Consider the following 24,288-nt stretch of genomic DNA (forward strand, 5'->3'; position numbering starts at 1 on the left):
GGAGGTTTCGGCCCGACAGCAGAGATGTACTGTATTTACATTGAGATTCTCTGTCTGACGATCTCTCCTCCAGAGGGCGCTAAAATGCACCCAAAGTATACTGACCTCTACAGCTTGTTACAAATGATGTGTATTCTTTGGAGATGATTGCTTGTATTTTGTTGTGCGTGTTATTCTTAGGGGAAAACCTTGAAAACCAGGACAAAACTTGAAGAGGGCATGAGGGCCCTTGAAAAGGCCTTGATGTTTTTTAGATTAGACCTCTATTTAACCAGGTGAGTCCTATTGAGATTACTCTTTTTCGAGGGAGCCCTGGTCGGGACAGCAGCAATTGCAGTGTTGCAAACAACGTAAAAGCACATACAGCAAACATACTCACATGATCATATGCTTAAAAAGACAGACAAGGAAAGGAAAACAGTCTGGCTAAGAAAGAAATGACACATTCAAATAGAATCTGCCACCAAATGATGTTTCGTAGTTGTATCGTACTCTGTTTTTTAGAAGAAATAAAAGCATGTATTGTATATTTTTCTAACTGCTATACTGCCTATGTTGAATGCTGAATAAAAAATGACGAACTGAATAGGACATCTGCCTGCAGATCTGTCTGCAATAGGTTAGTCTGCAGGAGCAACATTAAGCTGCCAAGTTCAGTACAAACCTTAGGGATGGACAGTAAGATAGTGTTGTTTGAATACAAACATTACTTAAATGATATGTGAGATATACCAACAAAGGTAAGATGGAAGCAAACCAAGGATGGACTTATATTATATACGTTCATATTTACATTCTACAGTGCAATTTTGAGGGAAACCTGATTTATACTTGGCTGCGCACCGGTGTTGCACACCGAAAATAGCAAAGTTTGTCGATTGGCTAATTTCGATTGGCATGTTCAACTAGGTGTGAATGAAGAATGAGAGCTTGGCAGCCTGTGATGAACCTCAGTGCACCGTGGTGCACCGTGTCCAGCCAGAGCAAAGCCTTTTAGGCAGGCATCGTTTCCTCCAACAATCTCACCTCCATCCACGTGAGGACAGGACCGCAGTTCAGCTTGTCGTCCAAGATGATGGACAGACGACTGAGATATTCTGACAGCAGAGGACACAGTATCTGATGGACAGACAGATAGAGAGACACAGAGAGAGAGAGGGTAGACAGAGATATATGGAGAGAGGGAGATAGAGAGAGATATATAGGAGAGATTGAGAGAGAGGAAGGAGGGAGGGAGATCGAAAAAAGAGGATAGAAAAAGAGAGAGAGAGAGAGAGAGAGAGAGAGATCCAGAAAGTGGGAGAGAGAGAGAGAGAGTGAGACAGACAGACGGAGAGTATTAGTGGTGACAGTGGTCATGTGACTGCATGCTTTTATTTTCTGTTATGTCGCCTCATGTTGACTTTGAGCGGTTCACTGTGGAACGGTATGTGATCATGAAATATGACTCATCATGTTAATCATAGTGTGTCTATGCGGTGTGGTTGTGTGTGATGTACTGTAGGGATGGGACCATATGAGCGATTTACGATATTATCGCGATAATCAAAATATCCCCAACATACATTATCCTGGGGGTGGAACATTTTGCCCAAAAATTATCAGATCTACAAGCTTGTAAAGAGATTTGGTAGAAAGTGAAAAAAATACTATATTAAGTATGTATATTATAAGTACGTTTTACCAATAGAGGCTTTAAATGGTACCGGATATGCAGCTCGGCAAATAAAAGGTGAATTGATCCCTGTGCATGACAGAGGACGATATCATGATAAATGAAATCTCCACGATACGATTAGCATGAGTGTTTTTGAACACGACAAATGATAATATCGCTTACTGTCCCATCCCTAGTGTGATGTGTGTGCGTGCGTGTGTGTGTGTACCTCTGTCCGGTCTCCTATCTGTGCCAGAGAGGGTAGAGCTGCCAGCTGTGAGTATCTCCTGTCATAGATGCACTGGTGCAGGTGAGCGTCCAACGTGCTGAACTCCTCATAAGACCTCCGAACCATCCAGGACTTCCCCTGGAATACGCACAGACACAGAGAGATGATCTTCTTTATGATGATCACTTTGCTAATTTCATCACCTTGAGTTTTGGCTGCACACACACACACATACACATGTGTGTGTGTGTGTGTGTGTGTGTGTGTGTGTGTGTGTGTGTGTGTGTGTGTGTGTGTGTGTGTGTGTGTGTGTGTGTGTGTGTGTGTGTGTGCATAATTTTTGTGCCGTACCAATAAAAGCGTAATGGGAATGTCTATAAAGATTAAAAATGTAAACAGCACAGACAGAGGTACAGAAAGACTTGGACTAAAAGGATAAAACCAAAATGTCCTGGGGACTTGTTTCCATTGTGGTCTTATTAAATTCATCAACAGAGCATAGAATATTGACACATTGATTAGTGCAAGTCATCAACAAATATATTTACAGAGGGGGGAAAGGAAAAACAAAACTTTGATGATCGGGCCCTAAAGTAAACTGAAGCGTGACCTACATCTTGCCTAGATATGGCCTACTACAACACCTACATCTACAACGGCTCAAAGTTTGTTGTACGCCCAGGGTCCCATTGGCCAAGCTTTGCAGGACGTGCTGTGATTGGTTAGCGGGATGCTTGATGAAATTAACTCATAAATAGCACTGCACACTTCACGCAAACAATTTAAATTTAGCAATCATATCACATGCCGGGGAGACCAACTCAGTTGGTAATTTGTGCCGATGAAGCTACATAATGAAGTCACCAGGCGTTCAACTCTGTCCTTCAATTAATGACTCATGCTCATGACTGCCGTTTTTTCTTTTCTTTCACTGATCATAATTAGAGGCCTGCTAAGGCACACAGCTGTATATCATTTTTGAGTGGTGCTAACTGCTCCTACATCTGTCTTTGTCTGTAGGTATATGTATGTACAGTATGTACGTATGTATGTACGTACATTTTGTATGTCCCACACTTGGCTCATTGGCCAAGCTTCGTGGGACGCTTAATGAAACTAGAAATACTGTTCCTAAGAAACAGTGTGGGCTCGCTCGAGACTATATTTTGCAGCATGCTAACTGTCATGTGAAGCTCAACCAATACTCCAGCTAACACAACTCCCAGATTTTCCACACCTCAATTACACCTCATTGGCTAAGGGCCCTGCCTTTGTACTGTCTGCGATGGAACTAACTATGCGACGGAACCAATACTCCAGCTAACACCACTCCCAGATTTTCCACACCTCAAATGCACTTCATTGGCTAAGGGCCCTGCCTTTATACTCTCTGGGACGGAACTCACTATGCGATGGAACTCAATATATAAATAATAAAGATAACATAGTGTTCTCGCTTTTCATGCAACCCCACAATTAACTCATAAAAAGCACCACTCACTTCACACTGGGTGGGATTTTTAAACTGTGGTTAGATTGTATATTCCTTATTATATACTCTGTAGATTGGTATGTGTGACTGTGATGTCAGTACACTGTACACACAGCCGTGCAACACCGTTGCACATGCACATCAAAGTATAAAATAGGGCTTAAGTGGTTCAACCTAAATTAACTTTATAACAACTAGTCCTTACCCGTTCAAAGACATGAGCTCCGAAATGATGTGCAGTGTGTGGGTTATGGGGTGTGCACTGTGCACACAGTATATGAGGGATGGAAAGTAACTTTAACTGGTGCTTGCATGATAATATGTAGGAGCATCAATGTAAGAAATACCTGTTTCGTTTAATGGCTACAGAGATACTGTGTACCGATCTGCATGATTTTTGGACAACATCTGTGTTTATAACAATGGTGAGTTCTTCCAGCAGTAGAGTCTGTCATCTACCTCAGTGGAAAGATTGGATCGGCTACCAAACGTGGAAGTGAGAGCAGCCCTGCTGTGTCAGCACTTCTCCAGATCCTATAGCTTTGTGTTTTCATGCTACAGGGTGTTTTCAAAATGCTTGACAGGGTTATTTGTGGACACTCTGCAGAACTGTCAGCATCAAAGTATCAAAGGGAATTGCATATTCAGCATTTATTCCTAAATGTTGGATTACATTCTCTTGCACTGTAAAGACAATTAGTAATCTTTTGAAGCGGTGAAAGCCACTTCCAAGGAGTGGCTTTGTCTGTCCCGTACATGTTTTTTTTTGAGGATTCCCAATTCCCATAGATTCCCAAGGAGTGGCTTTGTCTGTCCCGTACATGCATAATTGAGGATTGGTCAAGCTTCACATGACAATTTGGCCCTCCAGACAAAATCATTCATTCATTCAGAATTCATAAAAATATACAACTAAAGCACATAGGCTTCACTTCGAACCGAGGTTTGATTTTTAATGTTTCAACAAGATTTTGGTTTTTGGTGGGTGGTACCAAGTACAGTATATCATTAATATCTTTGCGCTAAACCACATGAATCCGATCTCTAGCATGTCTATTTTGTGGCGAATATTCAGAGAAAATATTTGATGTAGAGGGAATAAAGGATGGAGCCTACTATAGACCCCTGGGAGTCTCCGCTCGACGCAGTATATAGGCTTCAAGTGGTTAAGTCAGTAGCTAACCTCCTTGTCTTCCTACAAAGACATGCAAGCTAATTTCACTGACACGGTTGAAACACAGTTGAGACAATGCGCTGTGCGTGTGCGTGTGTGTGTGCGCGCGTGCGTGCGTGCACGTGCGTGTTTGTATCTTACCTGACACGTGACCTGTACCATGAAGACAATGTCTTTGGCTGAGGAAGTCCAGTTGGTTTCACTCTGATCGCTGTAATACTGCAGCTAAACAAACAAACAAACAAACAAACACACACAATCACACACATAAACTCTCAGCACAAATACATAACTACTTGGCACTCTTAATATAATTTAGATAGATATAGAAAAGGATTTTAAGACTCATGAAAAAGGTGTGCTAGGGGTATTAATGATGAATTATGCTCTGTAAGAAAGTACTTGAGTATGAGAAAAGTATGTACTTTACTCCAGTTGGCACTGAATCTGAATCTGAATCTGAATCTGAATGAGAAAAGTATGTACTTTACTCCAGTTGGCACTGGCTAACCATGCTCACTGACTAATGAATGACTTGATCCCAGTCCATGAATGGACTATTAGGTTTTATGTTTTTCTTCAGAAGCACTCAGACTGGAACCATTCATCATTCTGTCACTTTCTGCTCATGAGAAGTGGTAAGGTTTTACTGCATGAAAAACTGGGCTTTAGCTCCCCAGCATGCACCTATCTCAGCTGACACAAACGTGTAGACCAGTGGTTCTCAACCTGTGGGTCGGGACCCGACAGGGGGGTACCCAAATCATTTTGGGGGGGTCCCCACTCCCCAGATGATTAACTTAATGTGCAACATTGTTTTCTCACTCAACAGTAAACATACCAACATAAAGTTTAAGTGTATAGAGGGCACATTTCTAAAGTGACAATTTAAGGACTTTTTAATACCTCTAAAATGACAAATTAAACATTGGCCAAATTGTCGAATATTAGAGGCAGAAATTGTGGAAAATAGATGATATTTTCACAATAGAACCTTGTTAAACGAAATATAATGCCTCAACTCTTTGTTCCCGTAGGGTGGAGGGTCCCCAGTTAAAATATGATTATTTTGGGCCAATTGGGGGTCGCGGCCTGGAAAGGTTGAGAACCACTTCTGTTCTAGACGTACAACTTAGCAGTATGACGTCAGTCAGTCTCAATGCCATGCAGGTGTGTGGGGGTGGGGGGGGTTAATGAGACACACCTGTTGTTAATCTCACTGGTTAAACACAATTGACTGTACCAGTCTGTAATCAGCTGGATGTTTGATTAACTTCACGACAGTCAAATTGTCTTTCAGTTCACTGAACACCCAGATCAGAATTAAAGAGGATAACCTTTTTAACATCAATATTCAGGTATAGAGGAGAAGAGCAGAGCCGAACCAAAAAGCCAAGTAAAGAGAGGAGAGGAGATGGTGAAGGAAGAAGAAAAGAGGTCAAGGAAAAGAGGTATGTTTCTACATCAGAGAGAGCGCTACATTATGTACATTGTACATTATTCTCTTTCATCTTTCTTTACTTGAGGGCACAGTGGCACATGCACACGCACACACACACACACACACACACACACACACACACACAAACAGAGAGAGAGCAGCAGCTGTTCACAAACAGAGCAGCTTATATTCCAGCAGGAAGGGGTATTGTCTCCTACTGTAGCAGAGTAGTAAAAGGCTGCTGAATAATGGATGATATTGTGTGTGTGTGTGTGTGTGTGTGTGTGTGTGTGTGTGTGTGTGTGTGTGTGTGTGTGTGTGTGTGTGTGTGTGTGTGTGTGTGTGTGTGTGTGTGTGCACGCGCCTCTGTGTGTTTACGGTTTGTCAGCTGCTGGAAAAACAAACCTGTTTGTTATTATGTCATACTATCATGAAAAGGTAGGTGCAAGACGGAGGGGCCTGGAGTTGACCTGTCCCGGCTCTCTGGGTAGAGGGATGCAGGCTACATGTCATTATGACATCATCATCATCATCATCCTTACATATAAACGAGGAGATGTCTGGCTGTGCTATGCCCGGTTCTCCTCAGTGGCGATTGGAGCAATTGATCTGAGTTTGCCCACGGGCATTGATCATTACCATTTGCACGGAACTGCGATGCCCGCTTTTCACGTTCCCAAATTGTACGCTGTTAATTTGTGTTTTTATTTAAAAAACGCAGATTCTATCGTCGCCATGGTTACAGCCCCAAATCTATGGGACGACCATGCATGTGCTGTACTGTGCATGTGTTTACATCAGAGTTACTTCAGAGTTTGCTGCTGCTGGCCACGGTGCCAGCAGCAGCTGTAACTGTGCAGGTACCAAGTACAGAGTTACTTTCCATCCCTCATATACTGTGCGTGGTGTGCACAGCGTAAAACCCAAACTCTGCACAATGGGTGCTCATAACTTTGAATGGCTTATTCCTGGGCATGTCCATTTCGCAATGTTCCAGCAAAGCATGGCTGCGTTGTTAGCGTAGTTTATTTCTTTGCATCTTGCATGAGATTTATCATGTATTCCTTGAAAACGTCCAACACGGGAGATCATAATAATGCTTTTGTCCTTTAAGGCATGAGGCCCATTCTACAAATGCCTTTTAAATCAGCTTTCTGGGTTTTAATGGGTTAACCTCAATTTCAACCTCCACTCCAGCTGTACTTAAATCCCTGTATCCAACTCCTTCCCTACCAAGTCAACACATCATCTTCTCCTAAATCAGTCATTCTGTAATTCAGGACTCAAGATTCAAAGAATGTTTATTTGTTATGGGAAGAGAAAAAATATTGAGCAAGAAAAAATAGAATGACAATAATACAATAATATATACCGATTTATATGGGACTTTATAGGACTATACCTAGTATTTAGGGACTTGTCTTAGACAGGTTTATCATAATAAGCAGTGTTTCCTTCTGCAATTCAATTTCTAAGTAAACCATATACTGTAGGTAGGACCCTCTTTTGGGGAGACGGTCGATTTAGGACATGTATCCAAACACGCCTCTTTCGCTTTGAGTAGACACAGGAACAAAGTCTATGATGTCATAATAACAAACAGCAGCCTTCTATTGAGAAAGGACACACACCTGCAACCCCACTGGAACGCATCACACTCTTTCGCTTTGAGTAGACAAGCATCACTCAACTATGTGGTTAACACAACACTATTTGAGAGGAAGACAGCTGCTATAAACTGATGCCCATTTTATTCTTTCACTTTGAGTAGGCACGCATCGCTCTTTCACTGAGCAGACTGTTAGGTGATTAAGCAGGTTTGCATGTCTGAATTCATAGCGGACTGAAAACCAAATCAAACGCAGGGCCATGTTAGAGCACTTTGGTTCAACACTTTTTTAAATGTGCTCTATAAATAAAGTGGATTGGACTGGATTGGCAGGCCTATTCTCCGAGCTGAAAAAAAGATAATAAATAACAGCACGGTAGAAGACCACAGATAAAGTGATTAGCGTCTTTAGAAATAAGCTGATTTCTGGTCAGTAAAAAGAGAAATTGTCAAACTTCAAGACAAAGTTATATGCAAGCTATGTAAGCTACAGACAGATACCATTCTACAACAACATCCCAAAAACACACAAAGATATCCAGACGGCCGGAGTAACTCCATCCATCCGTGTATTATAATTTAACGCTGCAAGCCGTAATATTTGATATCCTACCCGAGCTTATACACATACAGTATAATAGGATTCAGTATGATATAGTGGCAGCTGTGGCACGTTATGGGGAAGTCTGTCCCGTCCCCTGACTTTTACTAAGTTGTGCACCAGTGTTGTGCACAGATATACAGTAACTGAAAGCTCAATACCTCACACACCAACATTTCATTGCACATACTGCACTGTATGAGCATTTGAGGAAGAAAACCTTAGAGTCTTGAAACTAGTTTCCATAATAGTAGTTACTGTATATACCGTAGTAATATTAGTAGTACATTTAAAGCTGCTCTAAGTGCTATTTTTATGATATCCATTTGAATGTAGAGCTATTTAACAAAGATATATCTTACAGTAGCTTTAATACTGCTAATAGTAGTATGTTAGGTTGGATTCTTGCACACAAAGTATGGTACACAGACTTTGAATGCAAGAGAGACTGCGCACACGCGTGTGTGTGTGTGTGTGTGTCAGTTTGCATTATCAGTGGAAGCAACATGAGGGGGATGGGCTTTGCACCACTGTATGTATTATGGAGGTCAGTATCATGCCATAACATACACATACACACATGGCACATACGCATGTGTGCGCATGCACACACATACATACACACACCTACCTGTATACCGGTAGATCCAAAGTCAACATTGTCATAGTGGAAGTGGGCACAGTCTGCCAGCTTGGGGAAGTGACCCTTCACTACTGACAACCTGGAGACAACACACACAGTCACACACACACACACACACACACACACACACACACACACACACACACACACACACACACACACACACACACACACACACACACACACACACACACACACACACACACACACACACACACACACACACACACACACACAGAGAGAGAAACAGAAGTGACAGCAGGGTGTTATTCAGCTCAGTTTACACAGAGTGTTTTACAATACAAGCTGTTGGAAAGTTAAGGAACAAGTGAATGAGTCCATTCAGGAGGTGTTCTATACAACTGCTGGGAGATCAGCCATGAATTTAACGACACACACACTCTCACACACACACACACACACACACACACACACACACACACACACACACACACACACACACACACACACACACACACACACACACACACACACACACACACACACACACACACACACACACACACACACACTCTTTCACCACTGTTTCCCAGGGCGCAATGCAGTGTATATTGTGCGTGTGTGTTTCAACTGATTTAAAGTCATAAAAGTAAGAGTGTGTGTGTGTGTGTTTGTGTGTGTGTGTGTGTGTGTGTGTGTGTCCAAGATAAGATAAACCTTTATTGATTCCCAGAGTAAAACTGAAAAGGGGGTGTACACACACACACACACACACACACACACACACACACACACACACACACACACACACACACACACACACACACACACACACACACACACACACACACACACACACACACACACACACACACACACACACTGTATAAACACATACAGTATATATACACACACACACAAAAAGTATCCTTCCTCAGGTGCTAGCAAGTCATCCTGCATTTGAGGAGCGTAGGCAGGGCCCCTTCTTTTGAAGGTTACTTACTACGTTAATTATTTTGTAAATTGTATATATAGATGCATATAGAGAGAGACAGAGACAGAGAGAGACAGACAGAGAGAGAGAGAGACACACAGAGAGAGACAGAGAAGGAGAAAGGGAGACTTGAATGTATTGCTGAGAAGGGTGTTGTTCTATAGTATTACCCTGGTTAATAAACCAGACTGCACAACACCACCCCCTGTTGGTAATGGTGAAGTGTGTGATAGAGTCTGACGCTTGCAGTCAGGCTACTATAGTATATCCAGTGATGGTGTTGCTGTACAGTACCTGTGTGACTGTGTGCTGCTGTTCTACTGCCAGATCAGTCAAACTAAATGTCTCTCCACAGGCACAGGGATCATTAAAGTTTCATCATACATACTCATACACTCCTTTCATTCATCAATACACAGTAAGGTGTGAGATGAAAGATTAAGCATCCCAACATCAACAACAGTCGACTTGACGTTAGGGCTGTCATGATTATGACATTTTACATGACGATTTAAATTGTGTTTCTGTCATTGACAATTACATTTCTGTTTGGCTTGTAGGCTTTGAGGTTGCACATGGCAGATATCACACATAATCTAAATATACAAAGAAATTACTTGACATATTTGACAACAATCATGTGAGCTTGTAGATCTGCTATTTCTACTATTTATGAAAATTGACAAAATAACTGCCATTATGTCAAATAATTGCGATTATACGATTGTGTAATAATTGTGACAGGCCTACTTGACTACTTGTGCATGCGTGCGTGTACCTTTTGTTCATTTTGGTCTTGTGGTTGGCTGGAGCGACCACTGAATGTGTCCCCGCTGCTGGCTCACCTGAACCATCCAATGGATCACAGCTCCGAGCCTGGTGAGAGAGTGAAAGATCAGGACAAAACCCAAAAATTACTTTTTCTATAAATATATATATTATATCAATGGGTCAAAACTCAAAAGCAAGCAATGATATGGTTCAGTTTGCCCATAGGCTTGTGGATTCAAAGCTTTCTGCTGTTTCTGTAGCTATTTCTGTGTACTTCCAGTTTCTGTGTAGAAACGAAATATTTGGCGCCACTCATTCCATGTCACGCCTACATTTTAAGAGTTCTTTTCATATTCTGAATTCTGACGCCCCTTTAAACGCCAACAGAGGAGCCAGTTACGTAGCTCAGTGTGAGAGAAGTTAATACAGTACAAGCCACCATTGGTCAAATGTCAATGTCAATCAATCATCATGTTGAGCACTTTCACTACACATCGGTGAGTGAAACCGATGGTAGTCACATGACCATTAGCAGACATTGGCAGCCACAACCTTGGCTTAACTCACAGCCTAGGTCTGACTCTGATCTGACAATTCACCACAGCTAGGTCGAACAACCCTGCACTCAGCACTTGACTATGTGGAACTGCACACCAATTTATTCAATCCGCCACCCATATTAACCCAATATACTTCGTTGACTGGAGTCTATACGCTATACTTGGCCACCTCCTTTTTCTCCTCGACACCAAATACCTTCTTACAAACGTTTGCCTATTTTCACAGAATGTTCAGCCTATTATGAGTAAGACATGACCAGAACAGGGACTCTATGGGGGTCATATCATGTGGGTAAGAAGTGGTGAAGTAGACCAGTGGTTCTCAACCTTTTCATGCCGTGACCCCCCAAATGAATCCTATTTGAACCGGGGACCACCAACCCTATTACCCTCTCGGAATCTAATTCAGGCATTCAATTTCATTTCACTCGTTTCCACAGATAAATATTGTAAAAATAGAAATCAAGATCATCCATTCACAAAATTCTTGCCTCTTTCTTTCTTATACTGTAGTATAGTTTGTTGATTACTTTTGATAAAGTAATGGTCTTTTTCTTTAATCTTTTTTTCTTAATGTATTAAAAAGATCTTAAAAGTCCTTAAATTGCCTGGGGAGTGGGGAGTGGTCGGGGGTCCCCTGGGTGACCCACCTAAAGAACCACTGTAAAGGCATTTCAAATAAGGAGTGCGATAGACTATATGCATATCAACCACGCTACTGAGGAAGACAAGACAGTGAGCTTGTACATAACAAAAACACAGTGATAAAAGAGTGTTGTCTTGTCCTGAATTCAACTGTTAATTATGTTACACTCTCAGAGTTAAATTAACAGTTTATCTGATGGCTCTATGAGGTACTGTAGCTCAGTGGAAGCTGTGTGCTTCTCTGGTTTCACCTGCATGGAAATAACAGCCTCACTGTGTACACAATACCTCTGAAATCACTCATACACACACAAACACGCACACAGGCATACCTGTGTTGCAATGAAGCAAAGATATTTATCTATCCTCTCATCTCAGCTCTCTCACATCCTTTGTACCCAGGTTTCTCAATCAGTGGTTTGGGCTCCAAAAATGTGGCCACAAAGACGAGCTTTAACCAAGGAATGGTGGGTGGTGTCTTATTTAAAACATTTTCTTTTTTTCAAACTTGGGTAAATTCAACAAGGAGAAAATTGCCTAAAGAAGAAACCTATGGCTTCCCAACCTGACTGCTTTAGTGTATTATTTGGTGTTATTCGTAATTAATTACTGTATTAAAACAAAATAATGCTATTTATGTTAACCACTTTCATCTGCCATAGCTGAGTCGGTAGAGGTTCCCAGTTCACATCCCAGCCCACGTGTCGAAGAGTCTCTGAGCAAGACACTTTACCCTTTACTGCTCCCAGATGCGCTGCTCCAGTAAGGCCCACTGTTCCTGATACTTAGGATGAGTTAAATGCAGATACGTAATACAGTTTTAGGTGTCATAGGCAAATGTACAGTGACAAATACCCCAAAGTGTGCAAACAATATTATCCTGGTGTCCTTAACTTTTTTGAAGCGGTGAAAGCTGCTTCCAAGGAGTGGCTGTGTGTCCCATGTGTGTCCCCCACGTCCATATATGGTCATTTCAGTCCAGAATGAACAGGTTTTATCTGTCCGTAAATGTGTGTCCCATGTGTGTCCCCCACGTCCATATATGGTCATTTCAGTCCAGAATGAACAGGTGTTATCTGTCCGTAAATGTGTGTCCCATGTGTGTCCCCCACGTCCATATATGGACATTTCAGTCCAGAATGAACAGGTTTTATCTGTCCCGTACGTCCAGAATGTGTGTAGTCTCCGTCCCGGTCTGATGATTGGATGATTAAAAATGTCCAATACTTTGAGGATTGGTCAAGCTTCACATGACAATTCGGCCCTCCAGATAAAATCATTCATTCATTCAGAATTCTGAATTCTGAAGCTCTAGACTAGAACACATACCACTTCACTTCGAACCGAATGTATATACAGAGTTCATAGCTCTAGAACACAGAGAATAAATGTTCACCGCTTCACTTCGAACCGAGGTTTGATTTTTGTTAAAACAATCAAACAAAAAAAGAATGTAAAATCTAAATGTCCAAAAATAGTCCAAAATGTCCAAAAATTCACAACTGAACACATCACATTGCAACACATTGTGAGACTGTACGAATCACATCACATTCGTGCCTATACAGTCTTAAGAATAACAGTGGGTCTTTTTTAATGTAATGCCTTTTAAACATAATATCTGACTTCAGCCATTTAATATCAGCTATGGAAACTCCTTTGTGGTCATCATCTGCCACATTCTATCAAGTCACCGCTTCATTTTATTGACCTCAACAATGTCGTTTTACAGTGTGTGTGTGTGTGTGTGTGTGTGTGTGTGTGTGTGTGTGTGTAGATCAGATCAATGTTTTGAGGCTATATGTCCTTTAATAAGCAGCTATTAAAACCGGAATGTTCATAATAATCATGCACTCTACCAAGTATGAGGTTCATACAAGGTTCTTTGACAAAACAACTATTAATACAGCACTACTGACACACTACAATGGACAAACAGGATTAACATATAGAACAACAGAATTATTCATAAGCAGAACGACAGCAATTGTAAACGGTAAGATTACCTTGTGATGAGGTTCTAGACTGGAAGGATTTAACATTCAACAGTTCAGAGAGAGAAATCACTTCCCCTTTAAGTCGGGTGCTGCTGGTTGTAGTGTTCCTTATTCTTTATTTTTAGAGAACTGGTTCTCAACGTAGGGCCCAGGGACCCCTAAGGGGTCCTTGAGGGTGTTCCATGGGGTCCCCAGCTAAATGACTCTAGTCTAGACCCTTACTGGTCTAGAGTTTAAATGACACTGTGAATCTTTTGAGTGTAGATGGGTCCCAGAAATAGAATAAAAAGTTGACACCAAAGTTTGCGGCCAAAAGCATATCAAACTGGGGGTCCTTGAAATTAAAGAATCGCTGAATTAGAACGTGCAACTGTTGTTGAGGGGTTAAATGTGAATTTGGGGGAGTTTTAGACGCAGCTAAAGACTCACGAGGGGCCGTGGTTTGCAGTCAGTGCCAATAGGAACTGGAATACTTCACATTTCACTCAAGTAGGATTCATAAAATGCCATAAAATGTCCATTTAATGGAGGAAGACCTACACCACTCGCCTGCCAAACATGGCTCCTATGGGGAACATAACAGGCTGCAGTTTACTGCCTGGACAAGACTTTTTACTCAGAATCAAGGGGGGGGTGCACCTTGCACGTACATCCAATGAGTCGCATAAGGCAGGGTTTCTTAAAGTGGGTAGCGTGAATGTTGAATGTGAAATGTTACCCCCAGAATATTCTCTCAAGTTTTCCTCGTTACGGGGGTATGGTGGCGCAGTCGGTAGCCCTGTCGCCTCACAGCTAGAAGGTCCTGCTCCTGGGTTAGATTCCCGCTGGGGACGCTGTGAGTGCTGGGGACGTGTTCTCTCCCCCGTGTCATCAGTGCCCATACCCAAGGTGGGGTTAGCAAAAAGGGGCTTTCTGTGTGGGGTTTGCTTGTTCTCCTGGTGTCCCCTAGGGTAGGTACCCTCACAAAAAAAAACATGCAGTAATCCTGGTTTCTATACTGTCTCCCCCAAGTCAGCCAGGGCGCCTGAGGAGGGGAAAGGAACTGGTTGGAATAACGTGTTCCTTCCACACGCTACGTCCTACCGGGGAAACTCTACAATGTCAGGTGATAAGAAGCGGCCTGCAAACTCCTCATGTAGCCTACTGAAGGACGCTTGAGCCCAGTTCGGGGCTCTCCCCAGGTTGTCAGAGGCAGAGTAGCGTCCAAGATTACAGCTGAGGCATTGGCAGCGGGTGAAAAATGGGTTACAAAAATCATGGGATTAAAAAAGAAAAAGGGTTTCCTCGTTACATACTGTATCCTTGGAAATATTGAAGTTTTTGACATAAATGTAAGGTACTGTAAAGTAACAATGTAATTCAGGGATGCCGTGGATGAAAAAGTTATTTACAGGGGCGCCCTGAGACAACATTTGTTTTGAGAACCTCTGATGTGAAGGCCAACAGTGCCACATAATACTAAATCACAAGCACAGAGGCTTTTTAAACATTTCTAATCGATGTCCTCAATCATATATATATATATATATATATATTTTTTTTTTTCAATATAATTTTTCTTATTTGGTTGACGTAAACGTAATGTGTTGAAATTCTTTATCTCATTTTCAAGGGGGGTCCTAAAGACAGCAGATCAAATGTCCTCATAAGACAATGAAATCCCTAACATGGAACAGACTTGGACCGTCCCACATGGATGCCTGTACTTGTCTGTCTGTCTTCATGTTTTGCACATAAGGGGTTCATTAGAATACATTTATGCTATAGACCCATTTCTCAGAACGGCAACCATAACTGAGGTGTCAAGCGGCACCTATGGGTTTGTGACACCAAAGCTACACGGCAGCACTCTGGAAAAAGGTCTATATAGGTGTTTCAGGTAATAATATTTACCATTTACTCGTTTTGTACGTGGCAAAGATCAAGTATGACAAATCCATAACAAACGGTCATGATGAATACCCTGCAATCAGGCACGTGCACACATAAGACATCAAAAGGGGCTTGAGCCCCTGTCCTTTTATCCGTCTGTAAAAAAAAGTCCCCTCTCCAGACCATGAATGCAGTTTTTACTATGGTGAAAGACATGCAAATGCCCTCTTTCCATGCCATACCTGAAGGCAGCATTCACGAGAATTGCCTTGTCCAAACTCTCCTGAACTTGAATGCACATGCAGCATCTTATGTTGAAAGAATTGCCCTCTCTATGTATAAGTCCATGCCGTTACTCCACATCTCCAGTATTCACTTGATGCTTAGTTCAGTGTGCTGCGACGCGTTGTGAGCTTGGAGGTCTGCTATTTTCAATATTTCCACCAAAAGGCCCTTTTAGAAATGTCAGCCCCTGCCTCTCTAACATTCGCTGCACGGCCATGCCTGTAATAACTCATTGGTTGTCTCTGAGCAAGCCAGCAGCTGATTGGCTCCAAGTGAGTAAGACCAGTCAAAGGGAAAAGGAAAAGTTAAGCAAGCATCTGATTGGCTGTCACTGACTAGTACAAGATGAGTTAGCTTTTAGACACCTAAAGTCAAACTGCTAATGCCAACTAACTGGCCGTTTCACTACTAGCCACAGCTCAAATAGCTAAGCTAACCTGCTAACTAGGCCTTTTTATGAATCATATTATTTAAGTAACTGTCCGTTTGACACAATAACAATAGCCGCACATCAACCAATACAACTATCGTTCCAATATTATAGATGTAGAACTACCTGTTGCACGCGCGCACACACACACACACCCCTACAACAGTACTGTCCACCTGCCATACCTTTTGCATCTTCCTCTTCTTAAACATGTTGTCTGTCTGTCCGTTGTACGTTCACTCACTCAACAATGTCTTCTTCCACCTGCCTTCCTGTCTGTCCATTTATCTGTCTGTATTATGTTTGTCATGTCTTTTTATCTCTCAACGAGCCTCCATGTCTGCCTGCTGCTCTCACTCCTCTGTGTACTCAGGCAGGTAACCAGAGACCAAGCACACACACACACACACACACACACACACACACACACACACACACACACACACACACACACACACACACACACACACACACACACACACACACACACACACACACACACACACACACACACACACACACACACACACACACACAGTGTTGAATATTTGATGTTGTTAAGAGTACAAGAAGCATGGGTCACAGTTGTCAGCTTCGCTCTATCTCAGTTTGTCAGAAGGATAAAGACTCAGAGCGTCAGTTAAAAGTCATGGTATAGATAGAACAGACCAGTGTGTTGGTCACAGTCACATGACCAGCAGTGACCTATGCAGACGGGGTTTGAACCACCAACCCTGCGTTCAACCGAACCACTCGACCTCTGGAGTGAGCACCACGGTATCCAATGCCCAGGGGCGTTTCTTTCTAGCATTAACACATTAAAGGAGTAGTTCACCCCCAAAACGAAAATCTTTCTATTGATTACTCGCGCCATGGAGACTTGAGTTCAAGAATATTTTGTCGCATTCCTACAACAAAAATGTGATTATAGTAAATGTACCCCCATTGATCAGGAATCAATGGGGGTACATGTATTGTAATAACATTTTTGTCTTTGGAATGCGACAAAAACCAAAAAATATTATTGAACTCAAGTCTCCATCGTGTGAGCAATCAATAGAATTGGGTGAACTACTCCTTTAAGAGGCCTAGTCAACAAATGCCTTCTAAAATGTTCAGTAGTTCAAGATTTGCAAGTTCGCATTTTGAATAGCCAACACAAAAAATCTAAAATGAAAGTGCTTTCCCAGTTTTAACGGGGTAAAAGCACTATATTAACTTCAAAGTACGATGGTGTTGCACAGTGAAAAGAGCTTGCCCAGTATATCTGCTATTTCCAAAGAAATGGCAGAGAAAAAAACAGAAATGTTTTGCCTATAATGTCATGCCCAAAATAGAGATGGCAGGTTGAGAGGCATCACCCATGGTTAATGCCTCATTCACACTACAGATATATAGTTGAACGTTTTGCTTGGTAATTCAATGTAATCTCAATGGAAACCAGCTTTAAAGGCTGGATTCCAAGGACAGCCGACATGCCCAGCCTTTAAAGCTGGTTTCCATTGAGATTACATTGAATTACCAAGCAAAACGTTCAACTATATATCTGTAGTGTGAATGAGGCATAAGCCCTGCTCCTGATGTCACCGTGTCCATCATGCTATCAGTCAGTTCAATCCTGATCAACATTCTGCTTAAAAACCAAAGATGCGCCATGAATAAATGCAGCTCATTTTATCTATTAGGTTCATATCTTCAACCCAGTGCAATCATATCAGCCAATAAATATTGTATGTCCTATTTATTCCCTGTCCAAGAATTCTCAATAATAATATTAACGATAGTATAAGTGTATAAAACTACTTTTATTTCAGATATAATTTTTAATTCATGGCTTCACATAAAGTAAACCCTTTTATTTATTTTATGGGGTAACGGGTTAGAAAGTAATCTCAGCATTAAAAAAAAGAGGAAAAGTCATCTGAGATCTGAGTGTGTGACCGGATAGTGGAATGGTTAGAGCGCATACATTACAGCACTCACATAGGCTCTTATGCCTGATTGCGGGTGCCTGGTTCGATTCTTGACGGCCAACCAGACTATGTCACTCCCTGCTTGTGCCTATATGAGTGACAAATTAAACATCCCTGATTGTTTGTTGGGGTCATGATAATTCATTGCAATGTTTACTTTGATGGGGCGAAAGGATCGGTCATAATCTGTTCTCATGTTCACTTCTCCCATTGGAGTGAATAGACTCAGGACGACCTTCCGACCTTCCACGGGTCAGTGGTGTAAAGTAAATAAATACATTTACTCAAGTACAGTACTTAAGTAAAACTTTTAGGTATTTTTACTTTACTTGAGTATTTCCAATTTTCTACTCCAATACATCTCATAGGTAAATATTGTACTTTTACTCCACTACAATAATATGAAAACTTATGTTCCTAGTTACTTTTTAGATTTTGATTATTGCAAAAAATATTAGTTCTATACATTTCGGTCACTTGAAAATAGCCGACCTAAATGTTCATCACGACGCATTGTGAGCTTGTAGATCTGCTATTTTCTTTTCTTTCTTACATTTTTATCCCACGATTTTAAAACCCATTTTTTACCCAGTGCCAATTGCCTAAGCTGTAATCCTGGGCGCTGCTCTCCCTCTGCCAACCTGGGGAGAACCCTCAACTGAACTAATAAGGGGGGAGTTTCCCGGTAGGACGTAGCGCGTGGAAGGAACGCGTTATTCCTACCAGTTCCTTTCCCTTCCATCAGGCCCTAGCTGACATGGGGGAGGCTGTATTAGAGACTGCATGTTTTTGTTATGGGTAGTATCTACACAGGGAGGACATGCAAAATCCACACAGCAAGGCCCTTTTGCCAACCTCACCTAAGATATGGGCACTGATGACGCGGAGGAGAGAACATACCCCCAGCTCCCACAGCGTCCCCAGCGGGAATCAAACCCAGGACCTTCTAGCGGTGAGGCGACAGCTCTACCGACCGACTGCACCACCATGCCCCCAGATCTGCAATTTTCAAAAGATTTTCATACATTTTGAAAACTTGAAATGGGACATTCGGCATACTTTTACTTAGTACTACCACTGCCACCGGTCTCCTTAACCGATTAAGAACCTGAGGACCATTCAATAAATGTCTATTTTTCCCCAAATGTTCAGAAATAGCCAACGCAAAAAATCCAAAATGATGTGTGTACGGGACAAAAGGGCAGACAGTGGCAAAACTCATGTGACACAGACACAGGAAATGACTCTATAAGTGCACCGTCGCCTTTCTGAACCATCTCTGGTTAAAGCAAACACACACGCACGCACGCACGCACGCACGCACGCACACACACACACACACACTATAAACACAGAGAGCACGGTGTATTCAGGGCTTGGGACAGGGAGATAACAGTATTATCAGCGCTATACAGCTGACTTTCCCGTCTTTTGGCCCTGTGTGTCAAATTGGCAGCATATAACAGGTCGTCTTGGAGCAGCTGGGACTTTCAGTCAGAGTTGAACACATGATGACCGTGAAAGGTTGATTCTGTTGTGAATCCTTTAGGATGATTATTATTGTCCATTGTGTGACATGAGGGAGTTCACCGCACACCGAGTGGCTGGACCAGGTGAGCTCATCCAGGTACAGGCAGGCAGACAGACAGACAGACAGACAGACTAGGGATGGGATGGACGATATGAAAATATCATATCACGATTATTGTGACCACAGAAATGTACAATGTCATCGCGATAATCAAAATATCCCCAACATCCAATATCCTGGGGCACAACATTTGCCAAAGAAAATAGCAGATCTACAAGCTCACAACGCGTCGCGTTGCAACGTAGATCGGCTATTTTTTGGCAAAGAGATTTGGTAGAGAGTGAAAAAAAGACTGTATCAAGTACGTATGTTTTACCAATAGAGGGTTTAAAATGGTACTGGATATGCAGCTTGGCAAATAAAAGGTGAATTGATCCCAGTGCGTGATGGAGGACTGATTTCACGATAAATTAAATCTACACAATACCGATATCGAGTGTTTTTTTTTATCACAATAAATGATAATATCGCTTATTGTCCCATCCCTAAGACAGACAGACAGTTAGGCGGGGCCTGTCAATTATTACATAATCACCTGCTTTCAATCATTTGAGATTATCACAATGTTTTTTATCATCGTCATAATCATCATAATCATTTACCATGTTGAAAAATGTTCATAGAAGTTACATGGAAATGGCAGCTCTAAAAGCTCAAAACGCATCAAATCGTAATACATTTTGAGCTTGTAGATCGGCTATTTCCACTATTTTTGTGTAGTTATTAAATGATGTACATATTTGTCATATCTGCCCTGTGCACCTTTGTTTGCAAAGCCTAAAAGCCAAACCGAAATGTAACTTTTATTCATTACGTTCAACGACAGGAACGCAATTAAATTGTTAATTGCAATTATTTAAGTAAAATGTAATAATCGTGACAGCCCTAACAGACAGACATTGTTGTCCCTGGTGTATAAAATGGAAACCAGCAGTATTTTCAGAACCAGTTCTCTCAGTTCTCCAGTTCTCCAGACTTACACTCACATTTAAAAAGGACCACACCGTCATCAATACATCCACGCACAGCTTCGGCCGCATATCGTACATACAACAGAACACGGAGAAGCATTGTAGCAGGGTTTCCATCCAGTAGTATGTATTACTGTCTGATGCATTGATCGGTCACATAACTCAGGGAACCTGTGTGTACACACACAGACAAGCAGACATAAAAGTAGACAAAGGCAGGCAGACAGACAGACAGACAGACAGCCAGGCAGACAGGCAGGCAAGAAGACACACAGACTGACAGATATTATGATGACTTACCAGACAGTCGTGTCCAGCTTACAGTGCCTATACAAATCTACAGGTCCTCCCTCAACACACACACACACACAAACACAGAGAAACACACACACACACACACACGCGCGCGCGCGCGCACACACACACACACACACACACACACACACACACACACAAACACATACACAGCCCACACGCCCCACAAACACAGAGAGAGAGAAACACACACACAAACACAACACACAGAGAAACAGGAATTGATAGGCTAGTTGGCTTTCAGTTGACACACACGTGAGTGCAGTCAGTGTGTCAGTCTGTCTGTCCGTACCAGTTAACATTTGTACTGGTAGCAGTCCGTCTGCCTGTCTGCCTGTCAGTTTGTCCGTCTTGGTCCAGACCTCTCTACTCTCTCTCCATTGGAAAGAAAACAGGAAATGACACAAAAACAGCTCAAGTTTATTAAAAACTCTTGTCGGGTCTACGGTGAGAGGAGAGAGAGAGAGAGAGAGAGAGAGAGAGAGAGAGAGAGAGAGAGAGAGAGAGAGAGAGAGAGAGTGAGTTAGGTCTATAGTGAAAGAGCTCTGTTTACGCAATGCTGTACCCCCTCCAACTGTATATGTTCCCCATTTCTTTTTTATGTTTTGACACTTGCTTTGGCAATGTAAACATACAGTACGTTTTCTCATGCCAATAAAGCTCCTTTGAATTGAAAGAGAGAGAGAGAGAGAGAGAGAGAGAGAGAGAGAGAGAGAGAGAGAGAGAGACACAGAGAGAGAGAGACAGAGAGAGGGGGGACAGAGAAAGAGAGGGGGGACAGGAAGAGAGAAGGAGGGAGAGAGAGGTCATTAACTGCCATGCCTGAAGGTGTTCTAGCAAACTAGGTCATCTTCAGTCTGGTAGTCACCATGTAAAGCAGGTCTGAGGACCCAACACAACACCTGGGCATGATGGAGGAACCCACAACTAGGTCAGAGGTCCTGCACAAAGGAAACCAGTTTCAACCTGACAACGTCCCTATTCTGGGCAAGTGATTATGGAAAAAATAAATGCAAACATTTTATAAATAAATATCAGATCAACAAGCTAGTCGAAGCGGTTTCCAAACCTTTTAGTTCAAGACCCAAAAGAGAGATTATTAGATGTTTGCCCGGGACCCGAACTAGTGAAAAAGGCAGACCTACAAGCAGACCTAAAAGCAGAACTACAAGCTCACAACCTTGACGCGTCGCTTCGCGCCGCGTTGTGAGCTTGTAGCTATTTTCAATACTTTTATACTAACATTTGTTTTCCTAATTTATGTAATTTATTGGATTTTTATTTTATTTCTTTATGAAATTACTGAAAAAAAATCATTGAATTTTGTTTTTAATTCATGATTTTGGGGGATTTTGAAGGAAGATTTAGGAAACCAAAAATTAACTGACCCATAAAAATGTGTCCACTACCCACAATTGGGTCCCGACCCAGTGTTTGGGAACCAGTTAGCTAGTGCATTGTAGATCGGCTATTTTTGGATATTTATTTTCTACTTTTGCGTGGAAACGTTGTGCGATCGATCATAAAAAGAATGGTGGTTAACTGAAATCAGTGTTTATTTTCCAGCAAATTTTGATTTAGTTTTAGTCATAGTCTTTTGAATCAAATGTAACTTGGTTTTAGTCATAATTTAGTCACCTGAAAAGTATTAGTTTTAGTCTAATTTTAGTCGACTAAATCTACAGTTGATTTAGTCAAATGAAATGTATTTTGGCAGGCCTTGATAGCATCGTAATGACTGATTTTACACTATTGGTTGTGTGCTGAAAATAGCCGATCTACAAGCTCACAACGCGTCGCACTGAGCTTGTAGATCGGCTATTTTCAGCACGCAACACCTGAGAGCAACCAAACATAAAATGACTCTTCTCCACCCTAATGTTTTAGTCTAGTTTTTATTTTGTTGACGAAATTGTCAATATATTTAGTCTTAGTTTTAGTCGTCACAGCTTAGTTTTTATTTCGTTTTTATTACGTTTTCGTCAGTGAAAAAAAAAACGCAGTCGACAAACATTTTTCGTCATACCCACTAAGCACGCCGTCTAAAAGTGGTCTAATAGTGGTCTAATAGTGGTATAGATTTGAAAGTTTTTTTGTCGTCTAAACTTAGACTAGACGACTAATAGACGTCTAATAGTCGTCTAAATATAGACGGTCTGCATTTAGACGACTATTAGACGTCTATTAGTCGTCTAGTTTAAGTTTAGACAACAAAAAAACTTTCAAATCTATACCACTATTAGACCACTTTTAGACGGCGTGCTTAGTTTTAGTCGACGAAATCAACACTGACAGGAATATCTCTAAACAGACAGAAAGCTGCGTGACGACGATGACGTCAAAACAATCACATCTCTGTGAGCGTGTCGTTAACTGTCAGTCATCCTGAGCAGCAGGTGGTCCTCTTCCTAACCCCATTCTCAACAATACAAACACAACACAATCGCACACCGACTCCACACAATAGTTACACACTACACCACTGGTTCCCAAGCACTGGGTGGGCACCCATTTGGGGTTCGCAGACACATTTTTTTATGGGTCCCTTAATTTCTTTGTTTCCTACATTTTGTTTTTAATTATTATTATGTCATTATTTAATAAACACTAAGAAAAAAAAATCATGAATTAAAAGCTTCAATAAAATGCAATGTTTTTTTTCCCAGTAATATCATGAAGAAATCCAAGAAAAATCATAGAAATGTCATAAATTAGAATAGAACACAAATGTTTAATAAGTAGTGAAAACAGCAGCTCTACAAGCTCACAACGCGGCGCTGTTGTGAGATTGTAGATCTGCTGTTTTCACTATAGCTTGGGTACCCGGCAAACATCTCATCTCTCTTTTGGGGTCACAAGCTAAAACATTTGGGAACCACTGCTCTAACACAACAATAACCACCACCGCAAAAGTGCAATCACACCATAATAACTACACGACAGCACAACTCAAACACACAACAATAACTACACAATCCCAGGATAACTAATACACGTCACACAATCACACACTGCCTCCCTCCCTCCAGAAGACAATAGAGGAGAAGGCAGGAGGGGTACTCAGTCAGTGAAGCAGA

At 41.7% G+C, this 24,288-nt stretch overlaps 1 protein-coding gene across 1 annotated transcript in view; it reads right to left on the reverse strand.

Moving 5' to 3' along the window:
* Window positions 1–16,573, reverse strand: part of arhgap33 (Rho GTPase activating protein 33) — a gene marked incomplete at both ends in the record, with an annotated part of 47,362 nt that extends 30,789 nt beyond the window's left edge. Inside the window, 6 exons of the mRNA XM_080743430.1 lie at window positions 1,027–1,119; window positions 1,887–2,024; window positions 4,694–4,771; window positions 8,835–8,925; window positions 10,580–10,677; window positions 16,547–16,573. Of these exons, the coding sequence (XP_080599556.1) occupies window positions 1,027–1,119; window positions 1,887–2,024; window positions 4,694–4,771; window positions 8,835–8,925; window positions 10,580–10,677; window positions 16,547–16,573 (525 nt within the window). The remainder of the gene's footprint in view (window positions 1–1,026; window positions 1,120–1,886; window positions 2,025–4,693; window positions 4,772–8,834; window positions 8,926–10,579; window positions 10,678–16,546) is intronic.
* Between the last annotated feature and the right edge of the window lie 7,715 nt (window positions 16,574–24,288).

Source organism: Nannobrachium achirus (assembly GCF_963921795.1).
Source record: "Nannobrachium achirus genome assembly, chromosome: 2".
Classification (NCBI taxonomy): Eukaryota; Metazoa; Chordata; class Actinopteri; order Myctophiformes; family Myctophidae; genus Nannobrachium; species Nannobrachium achirus.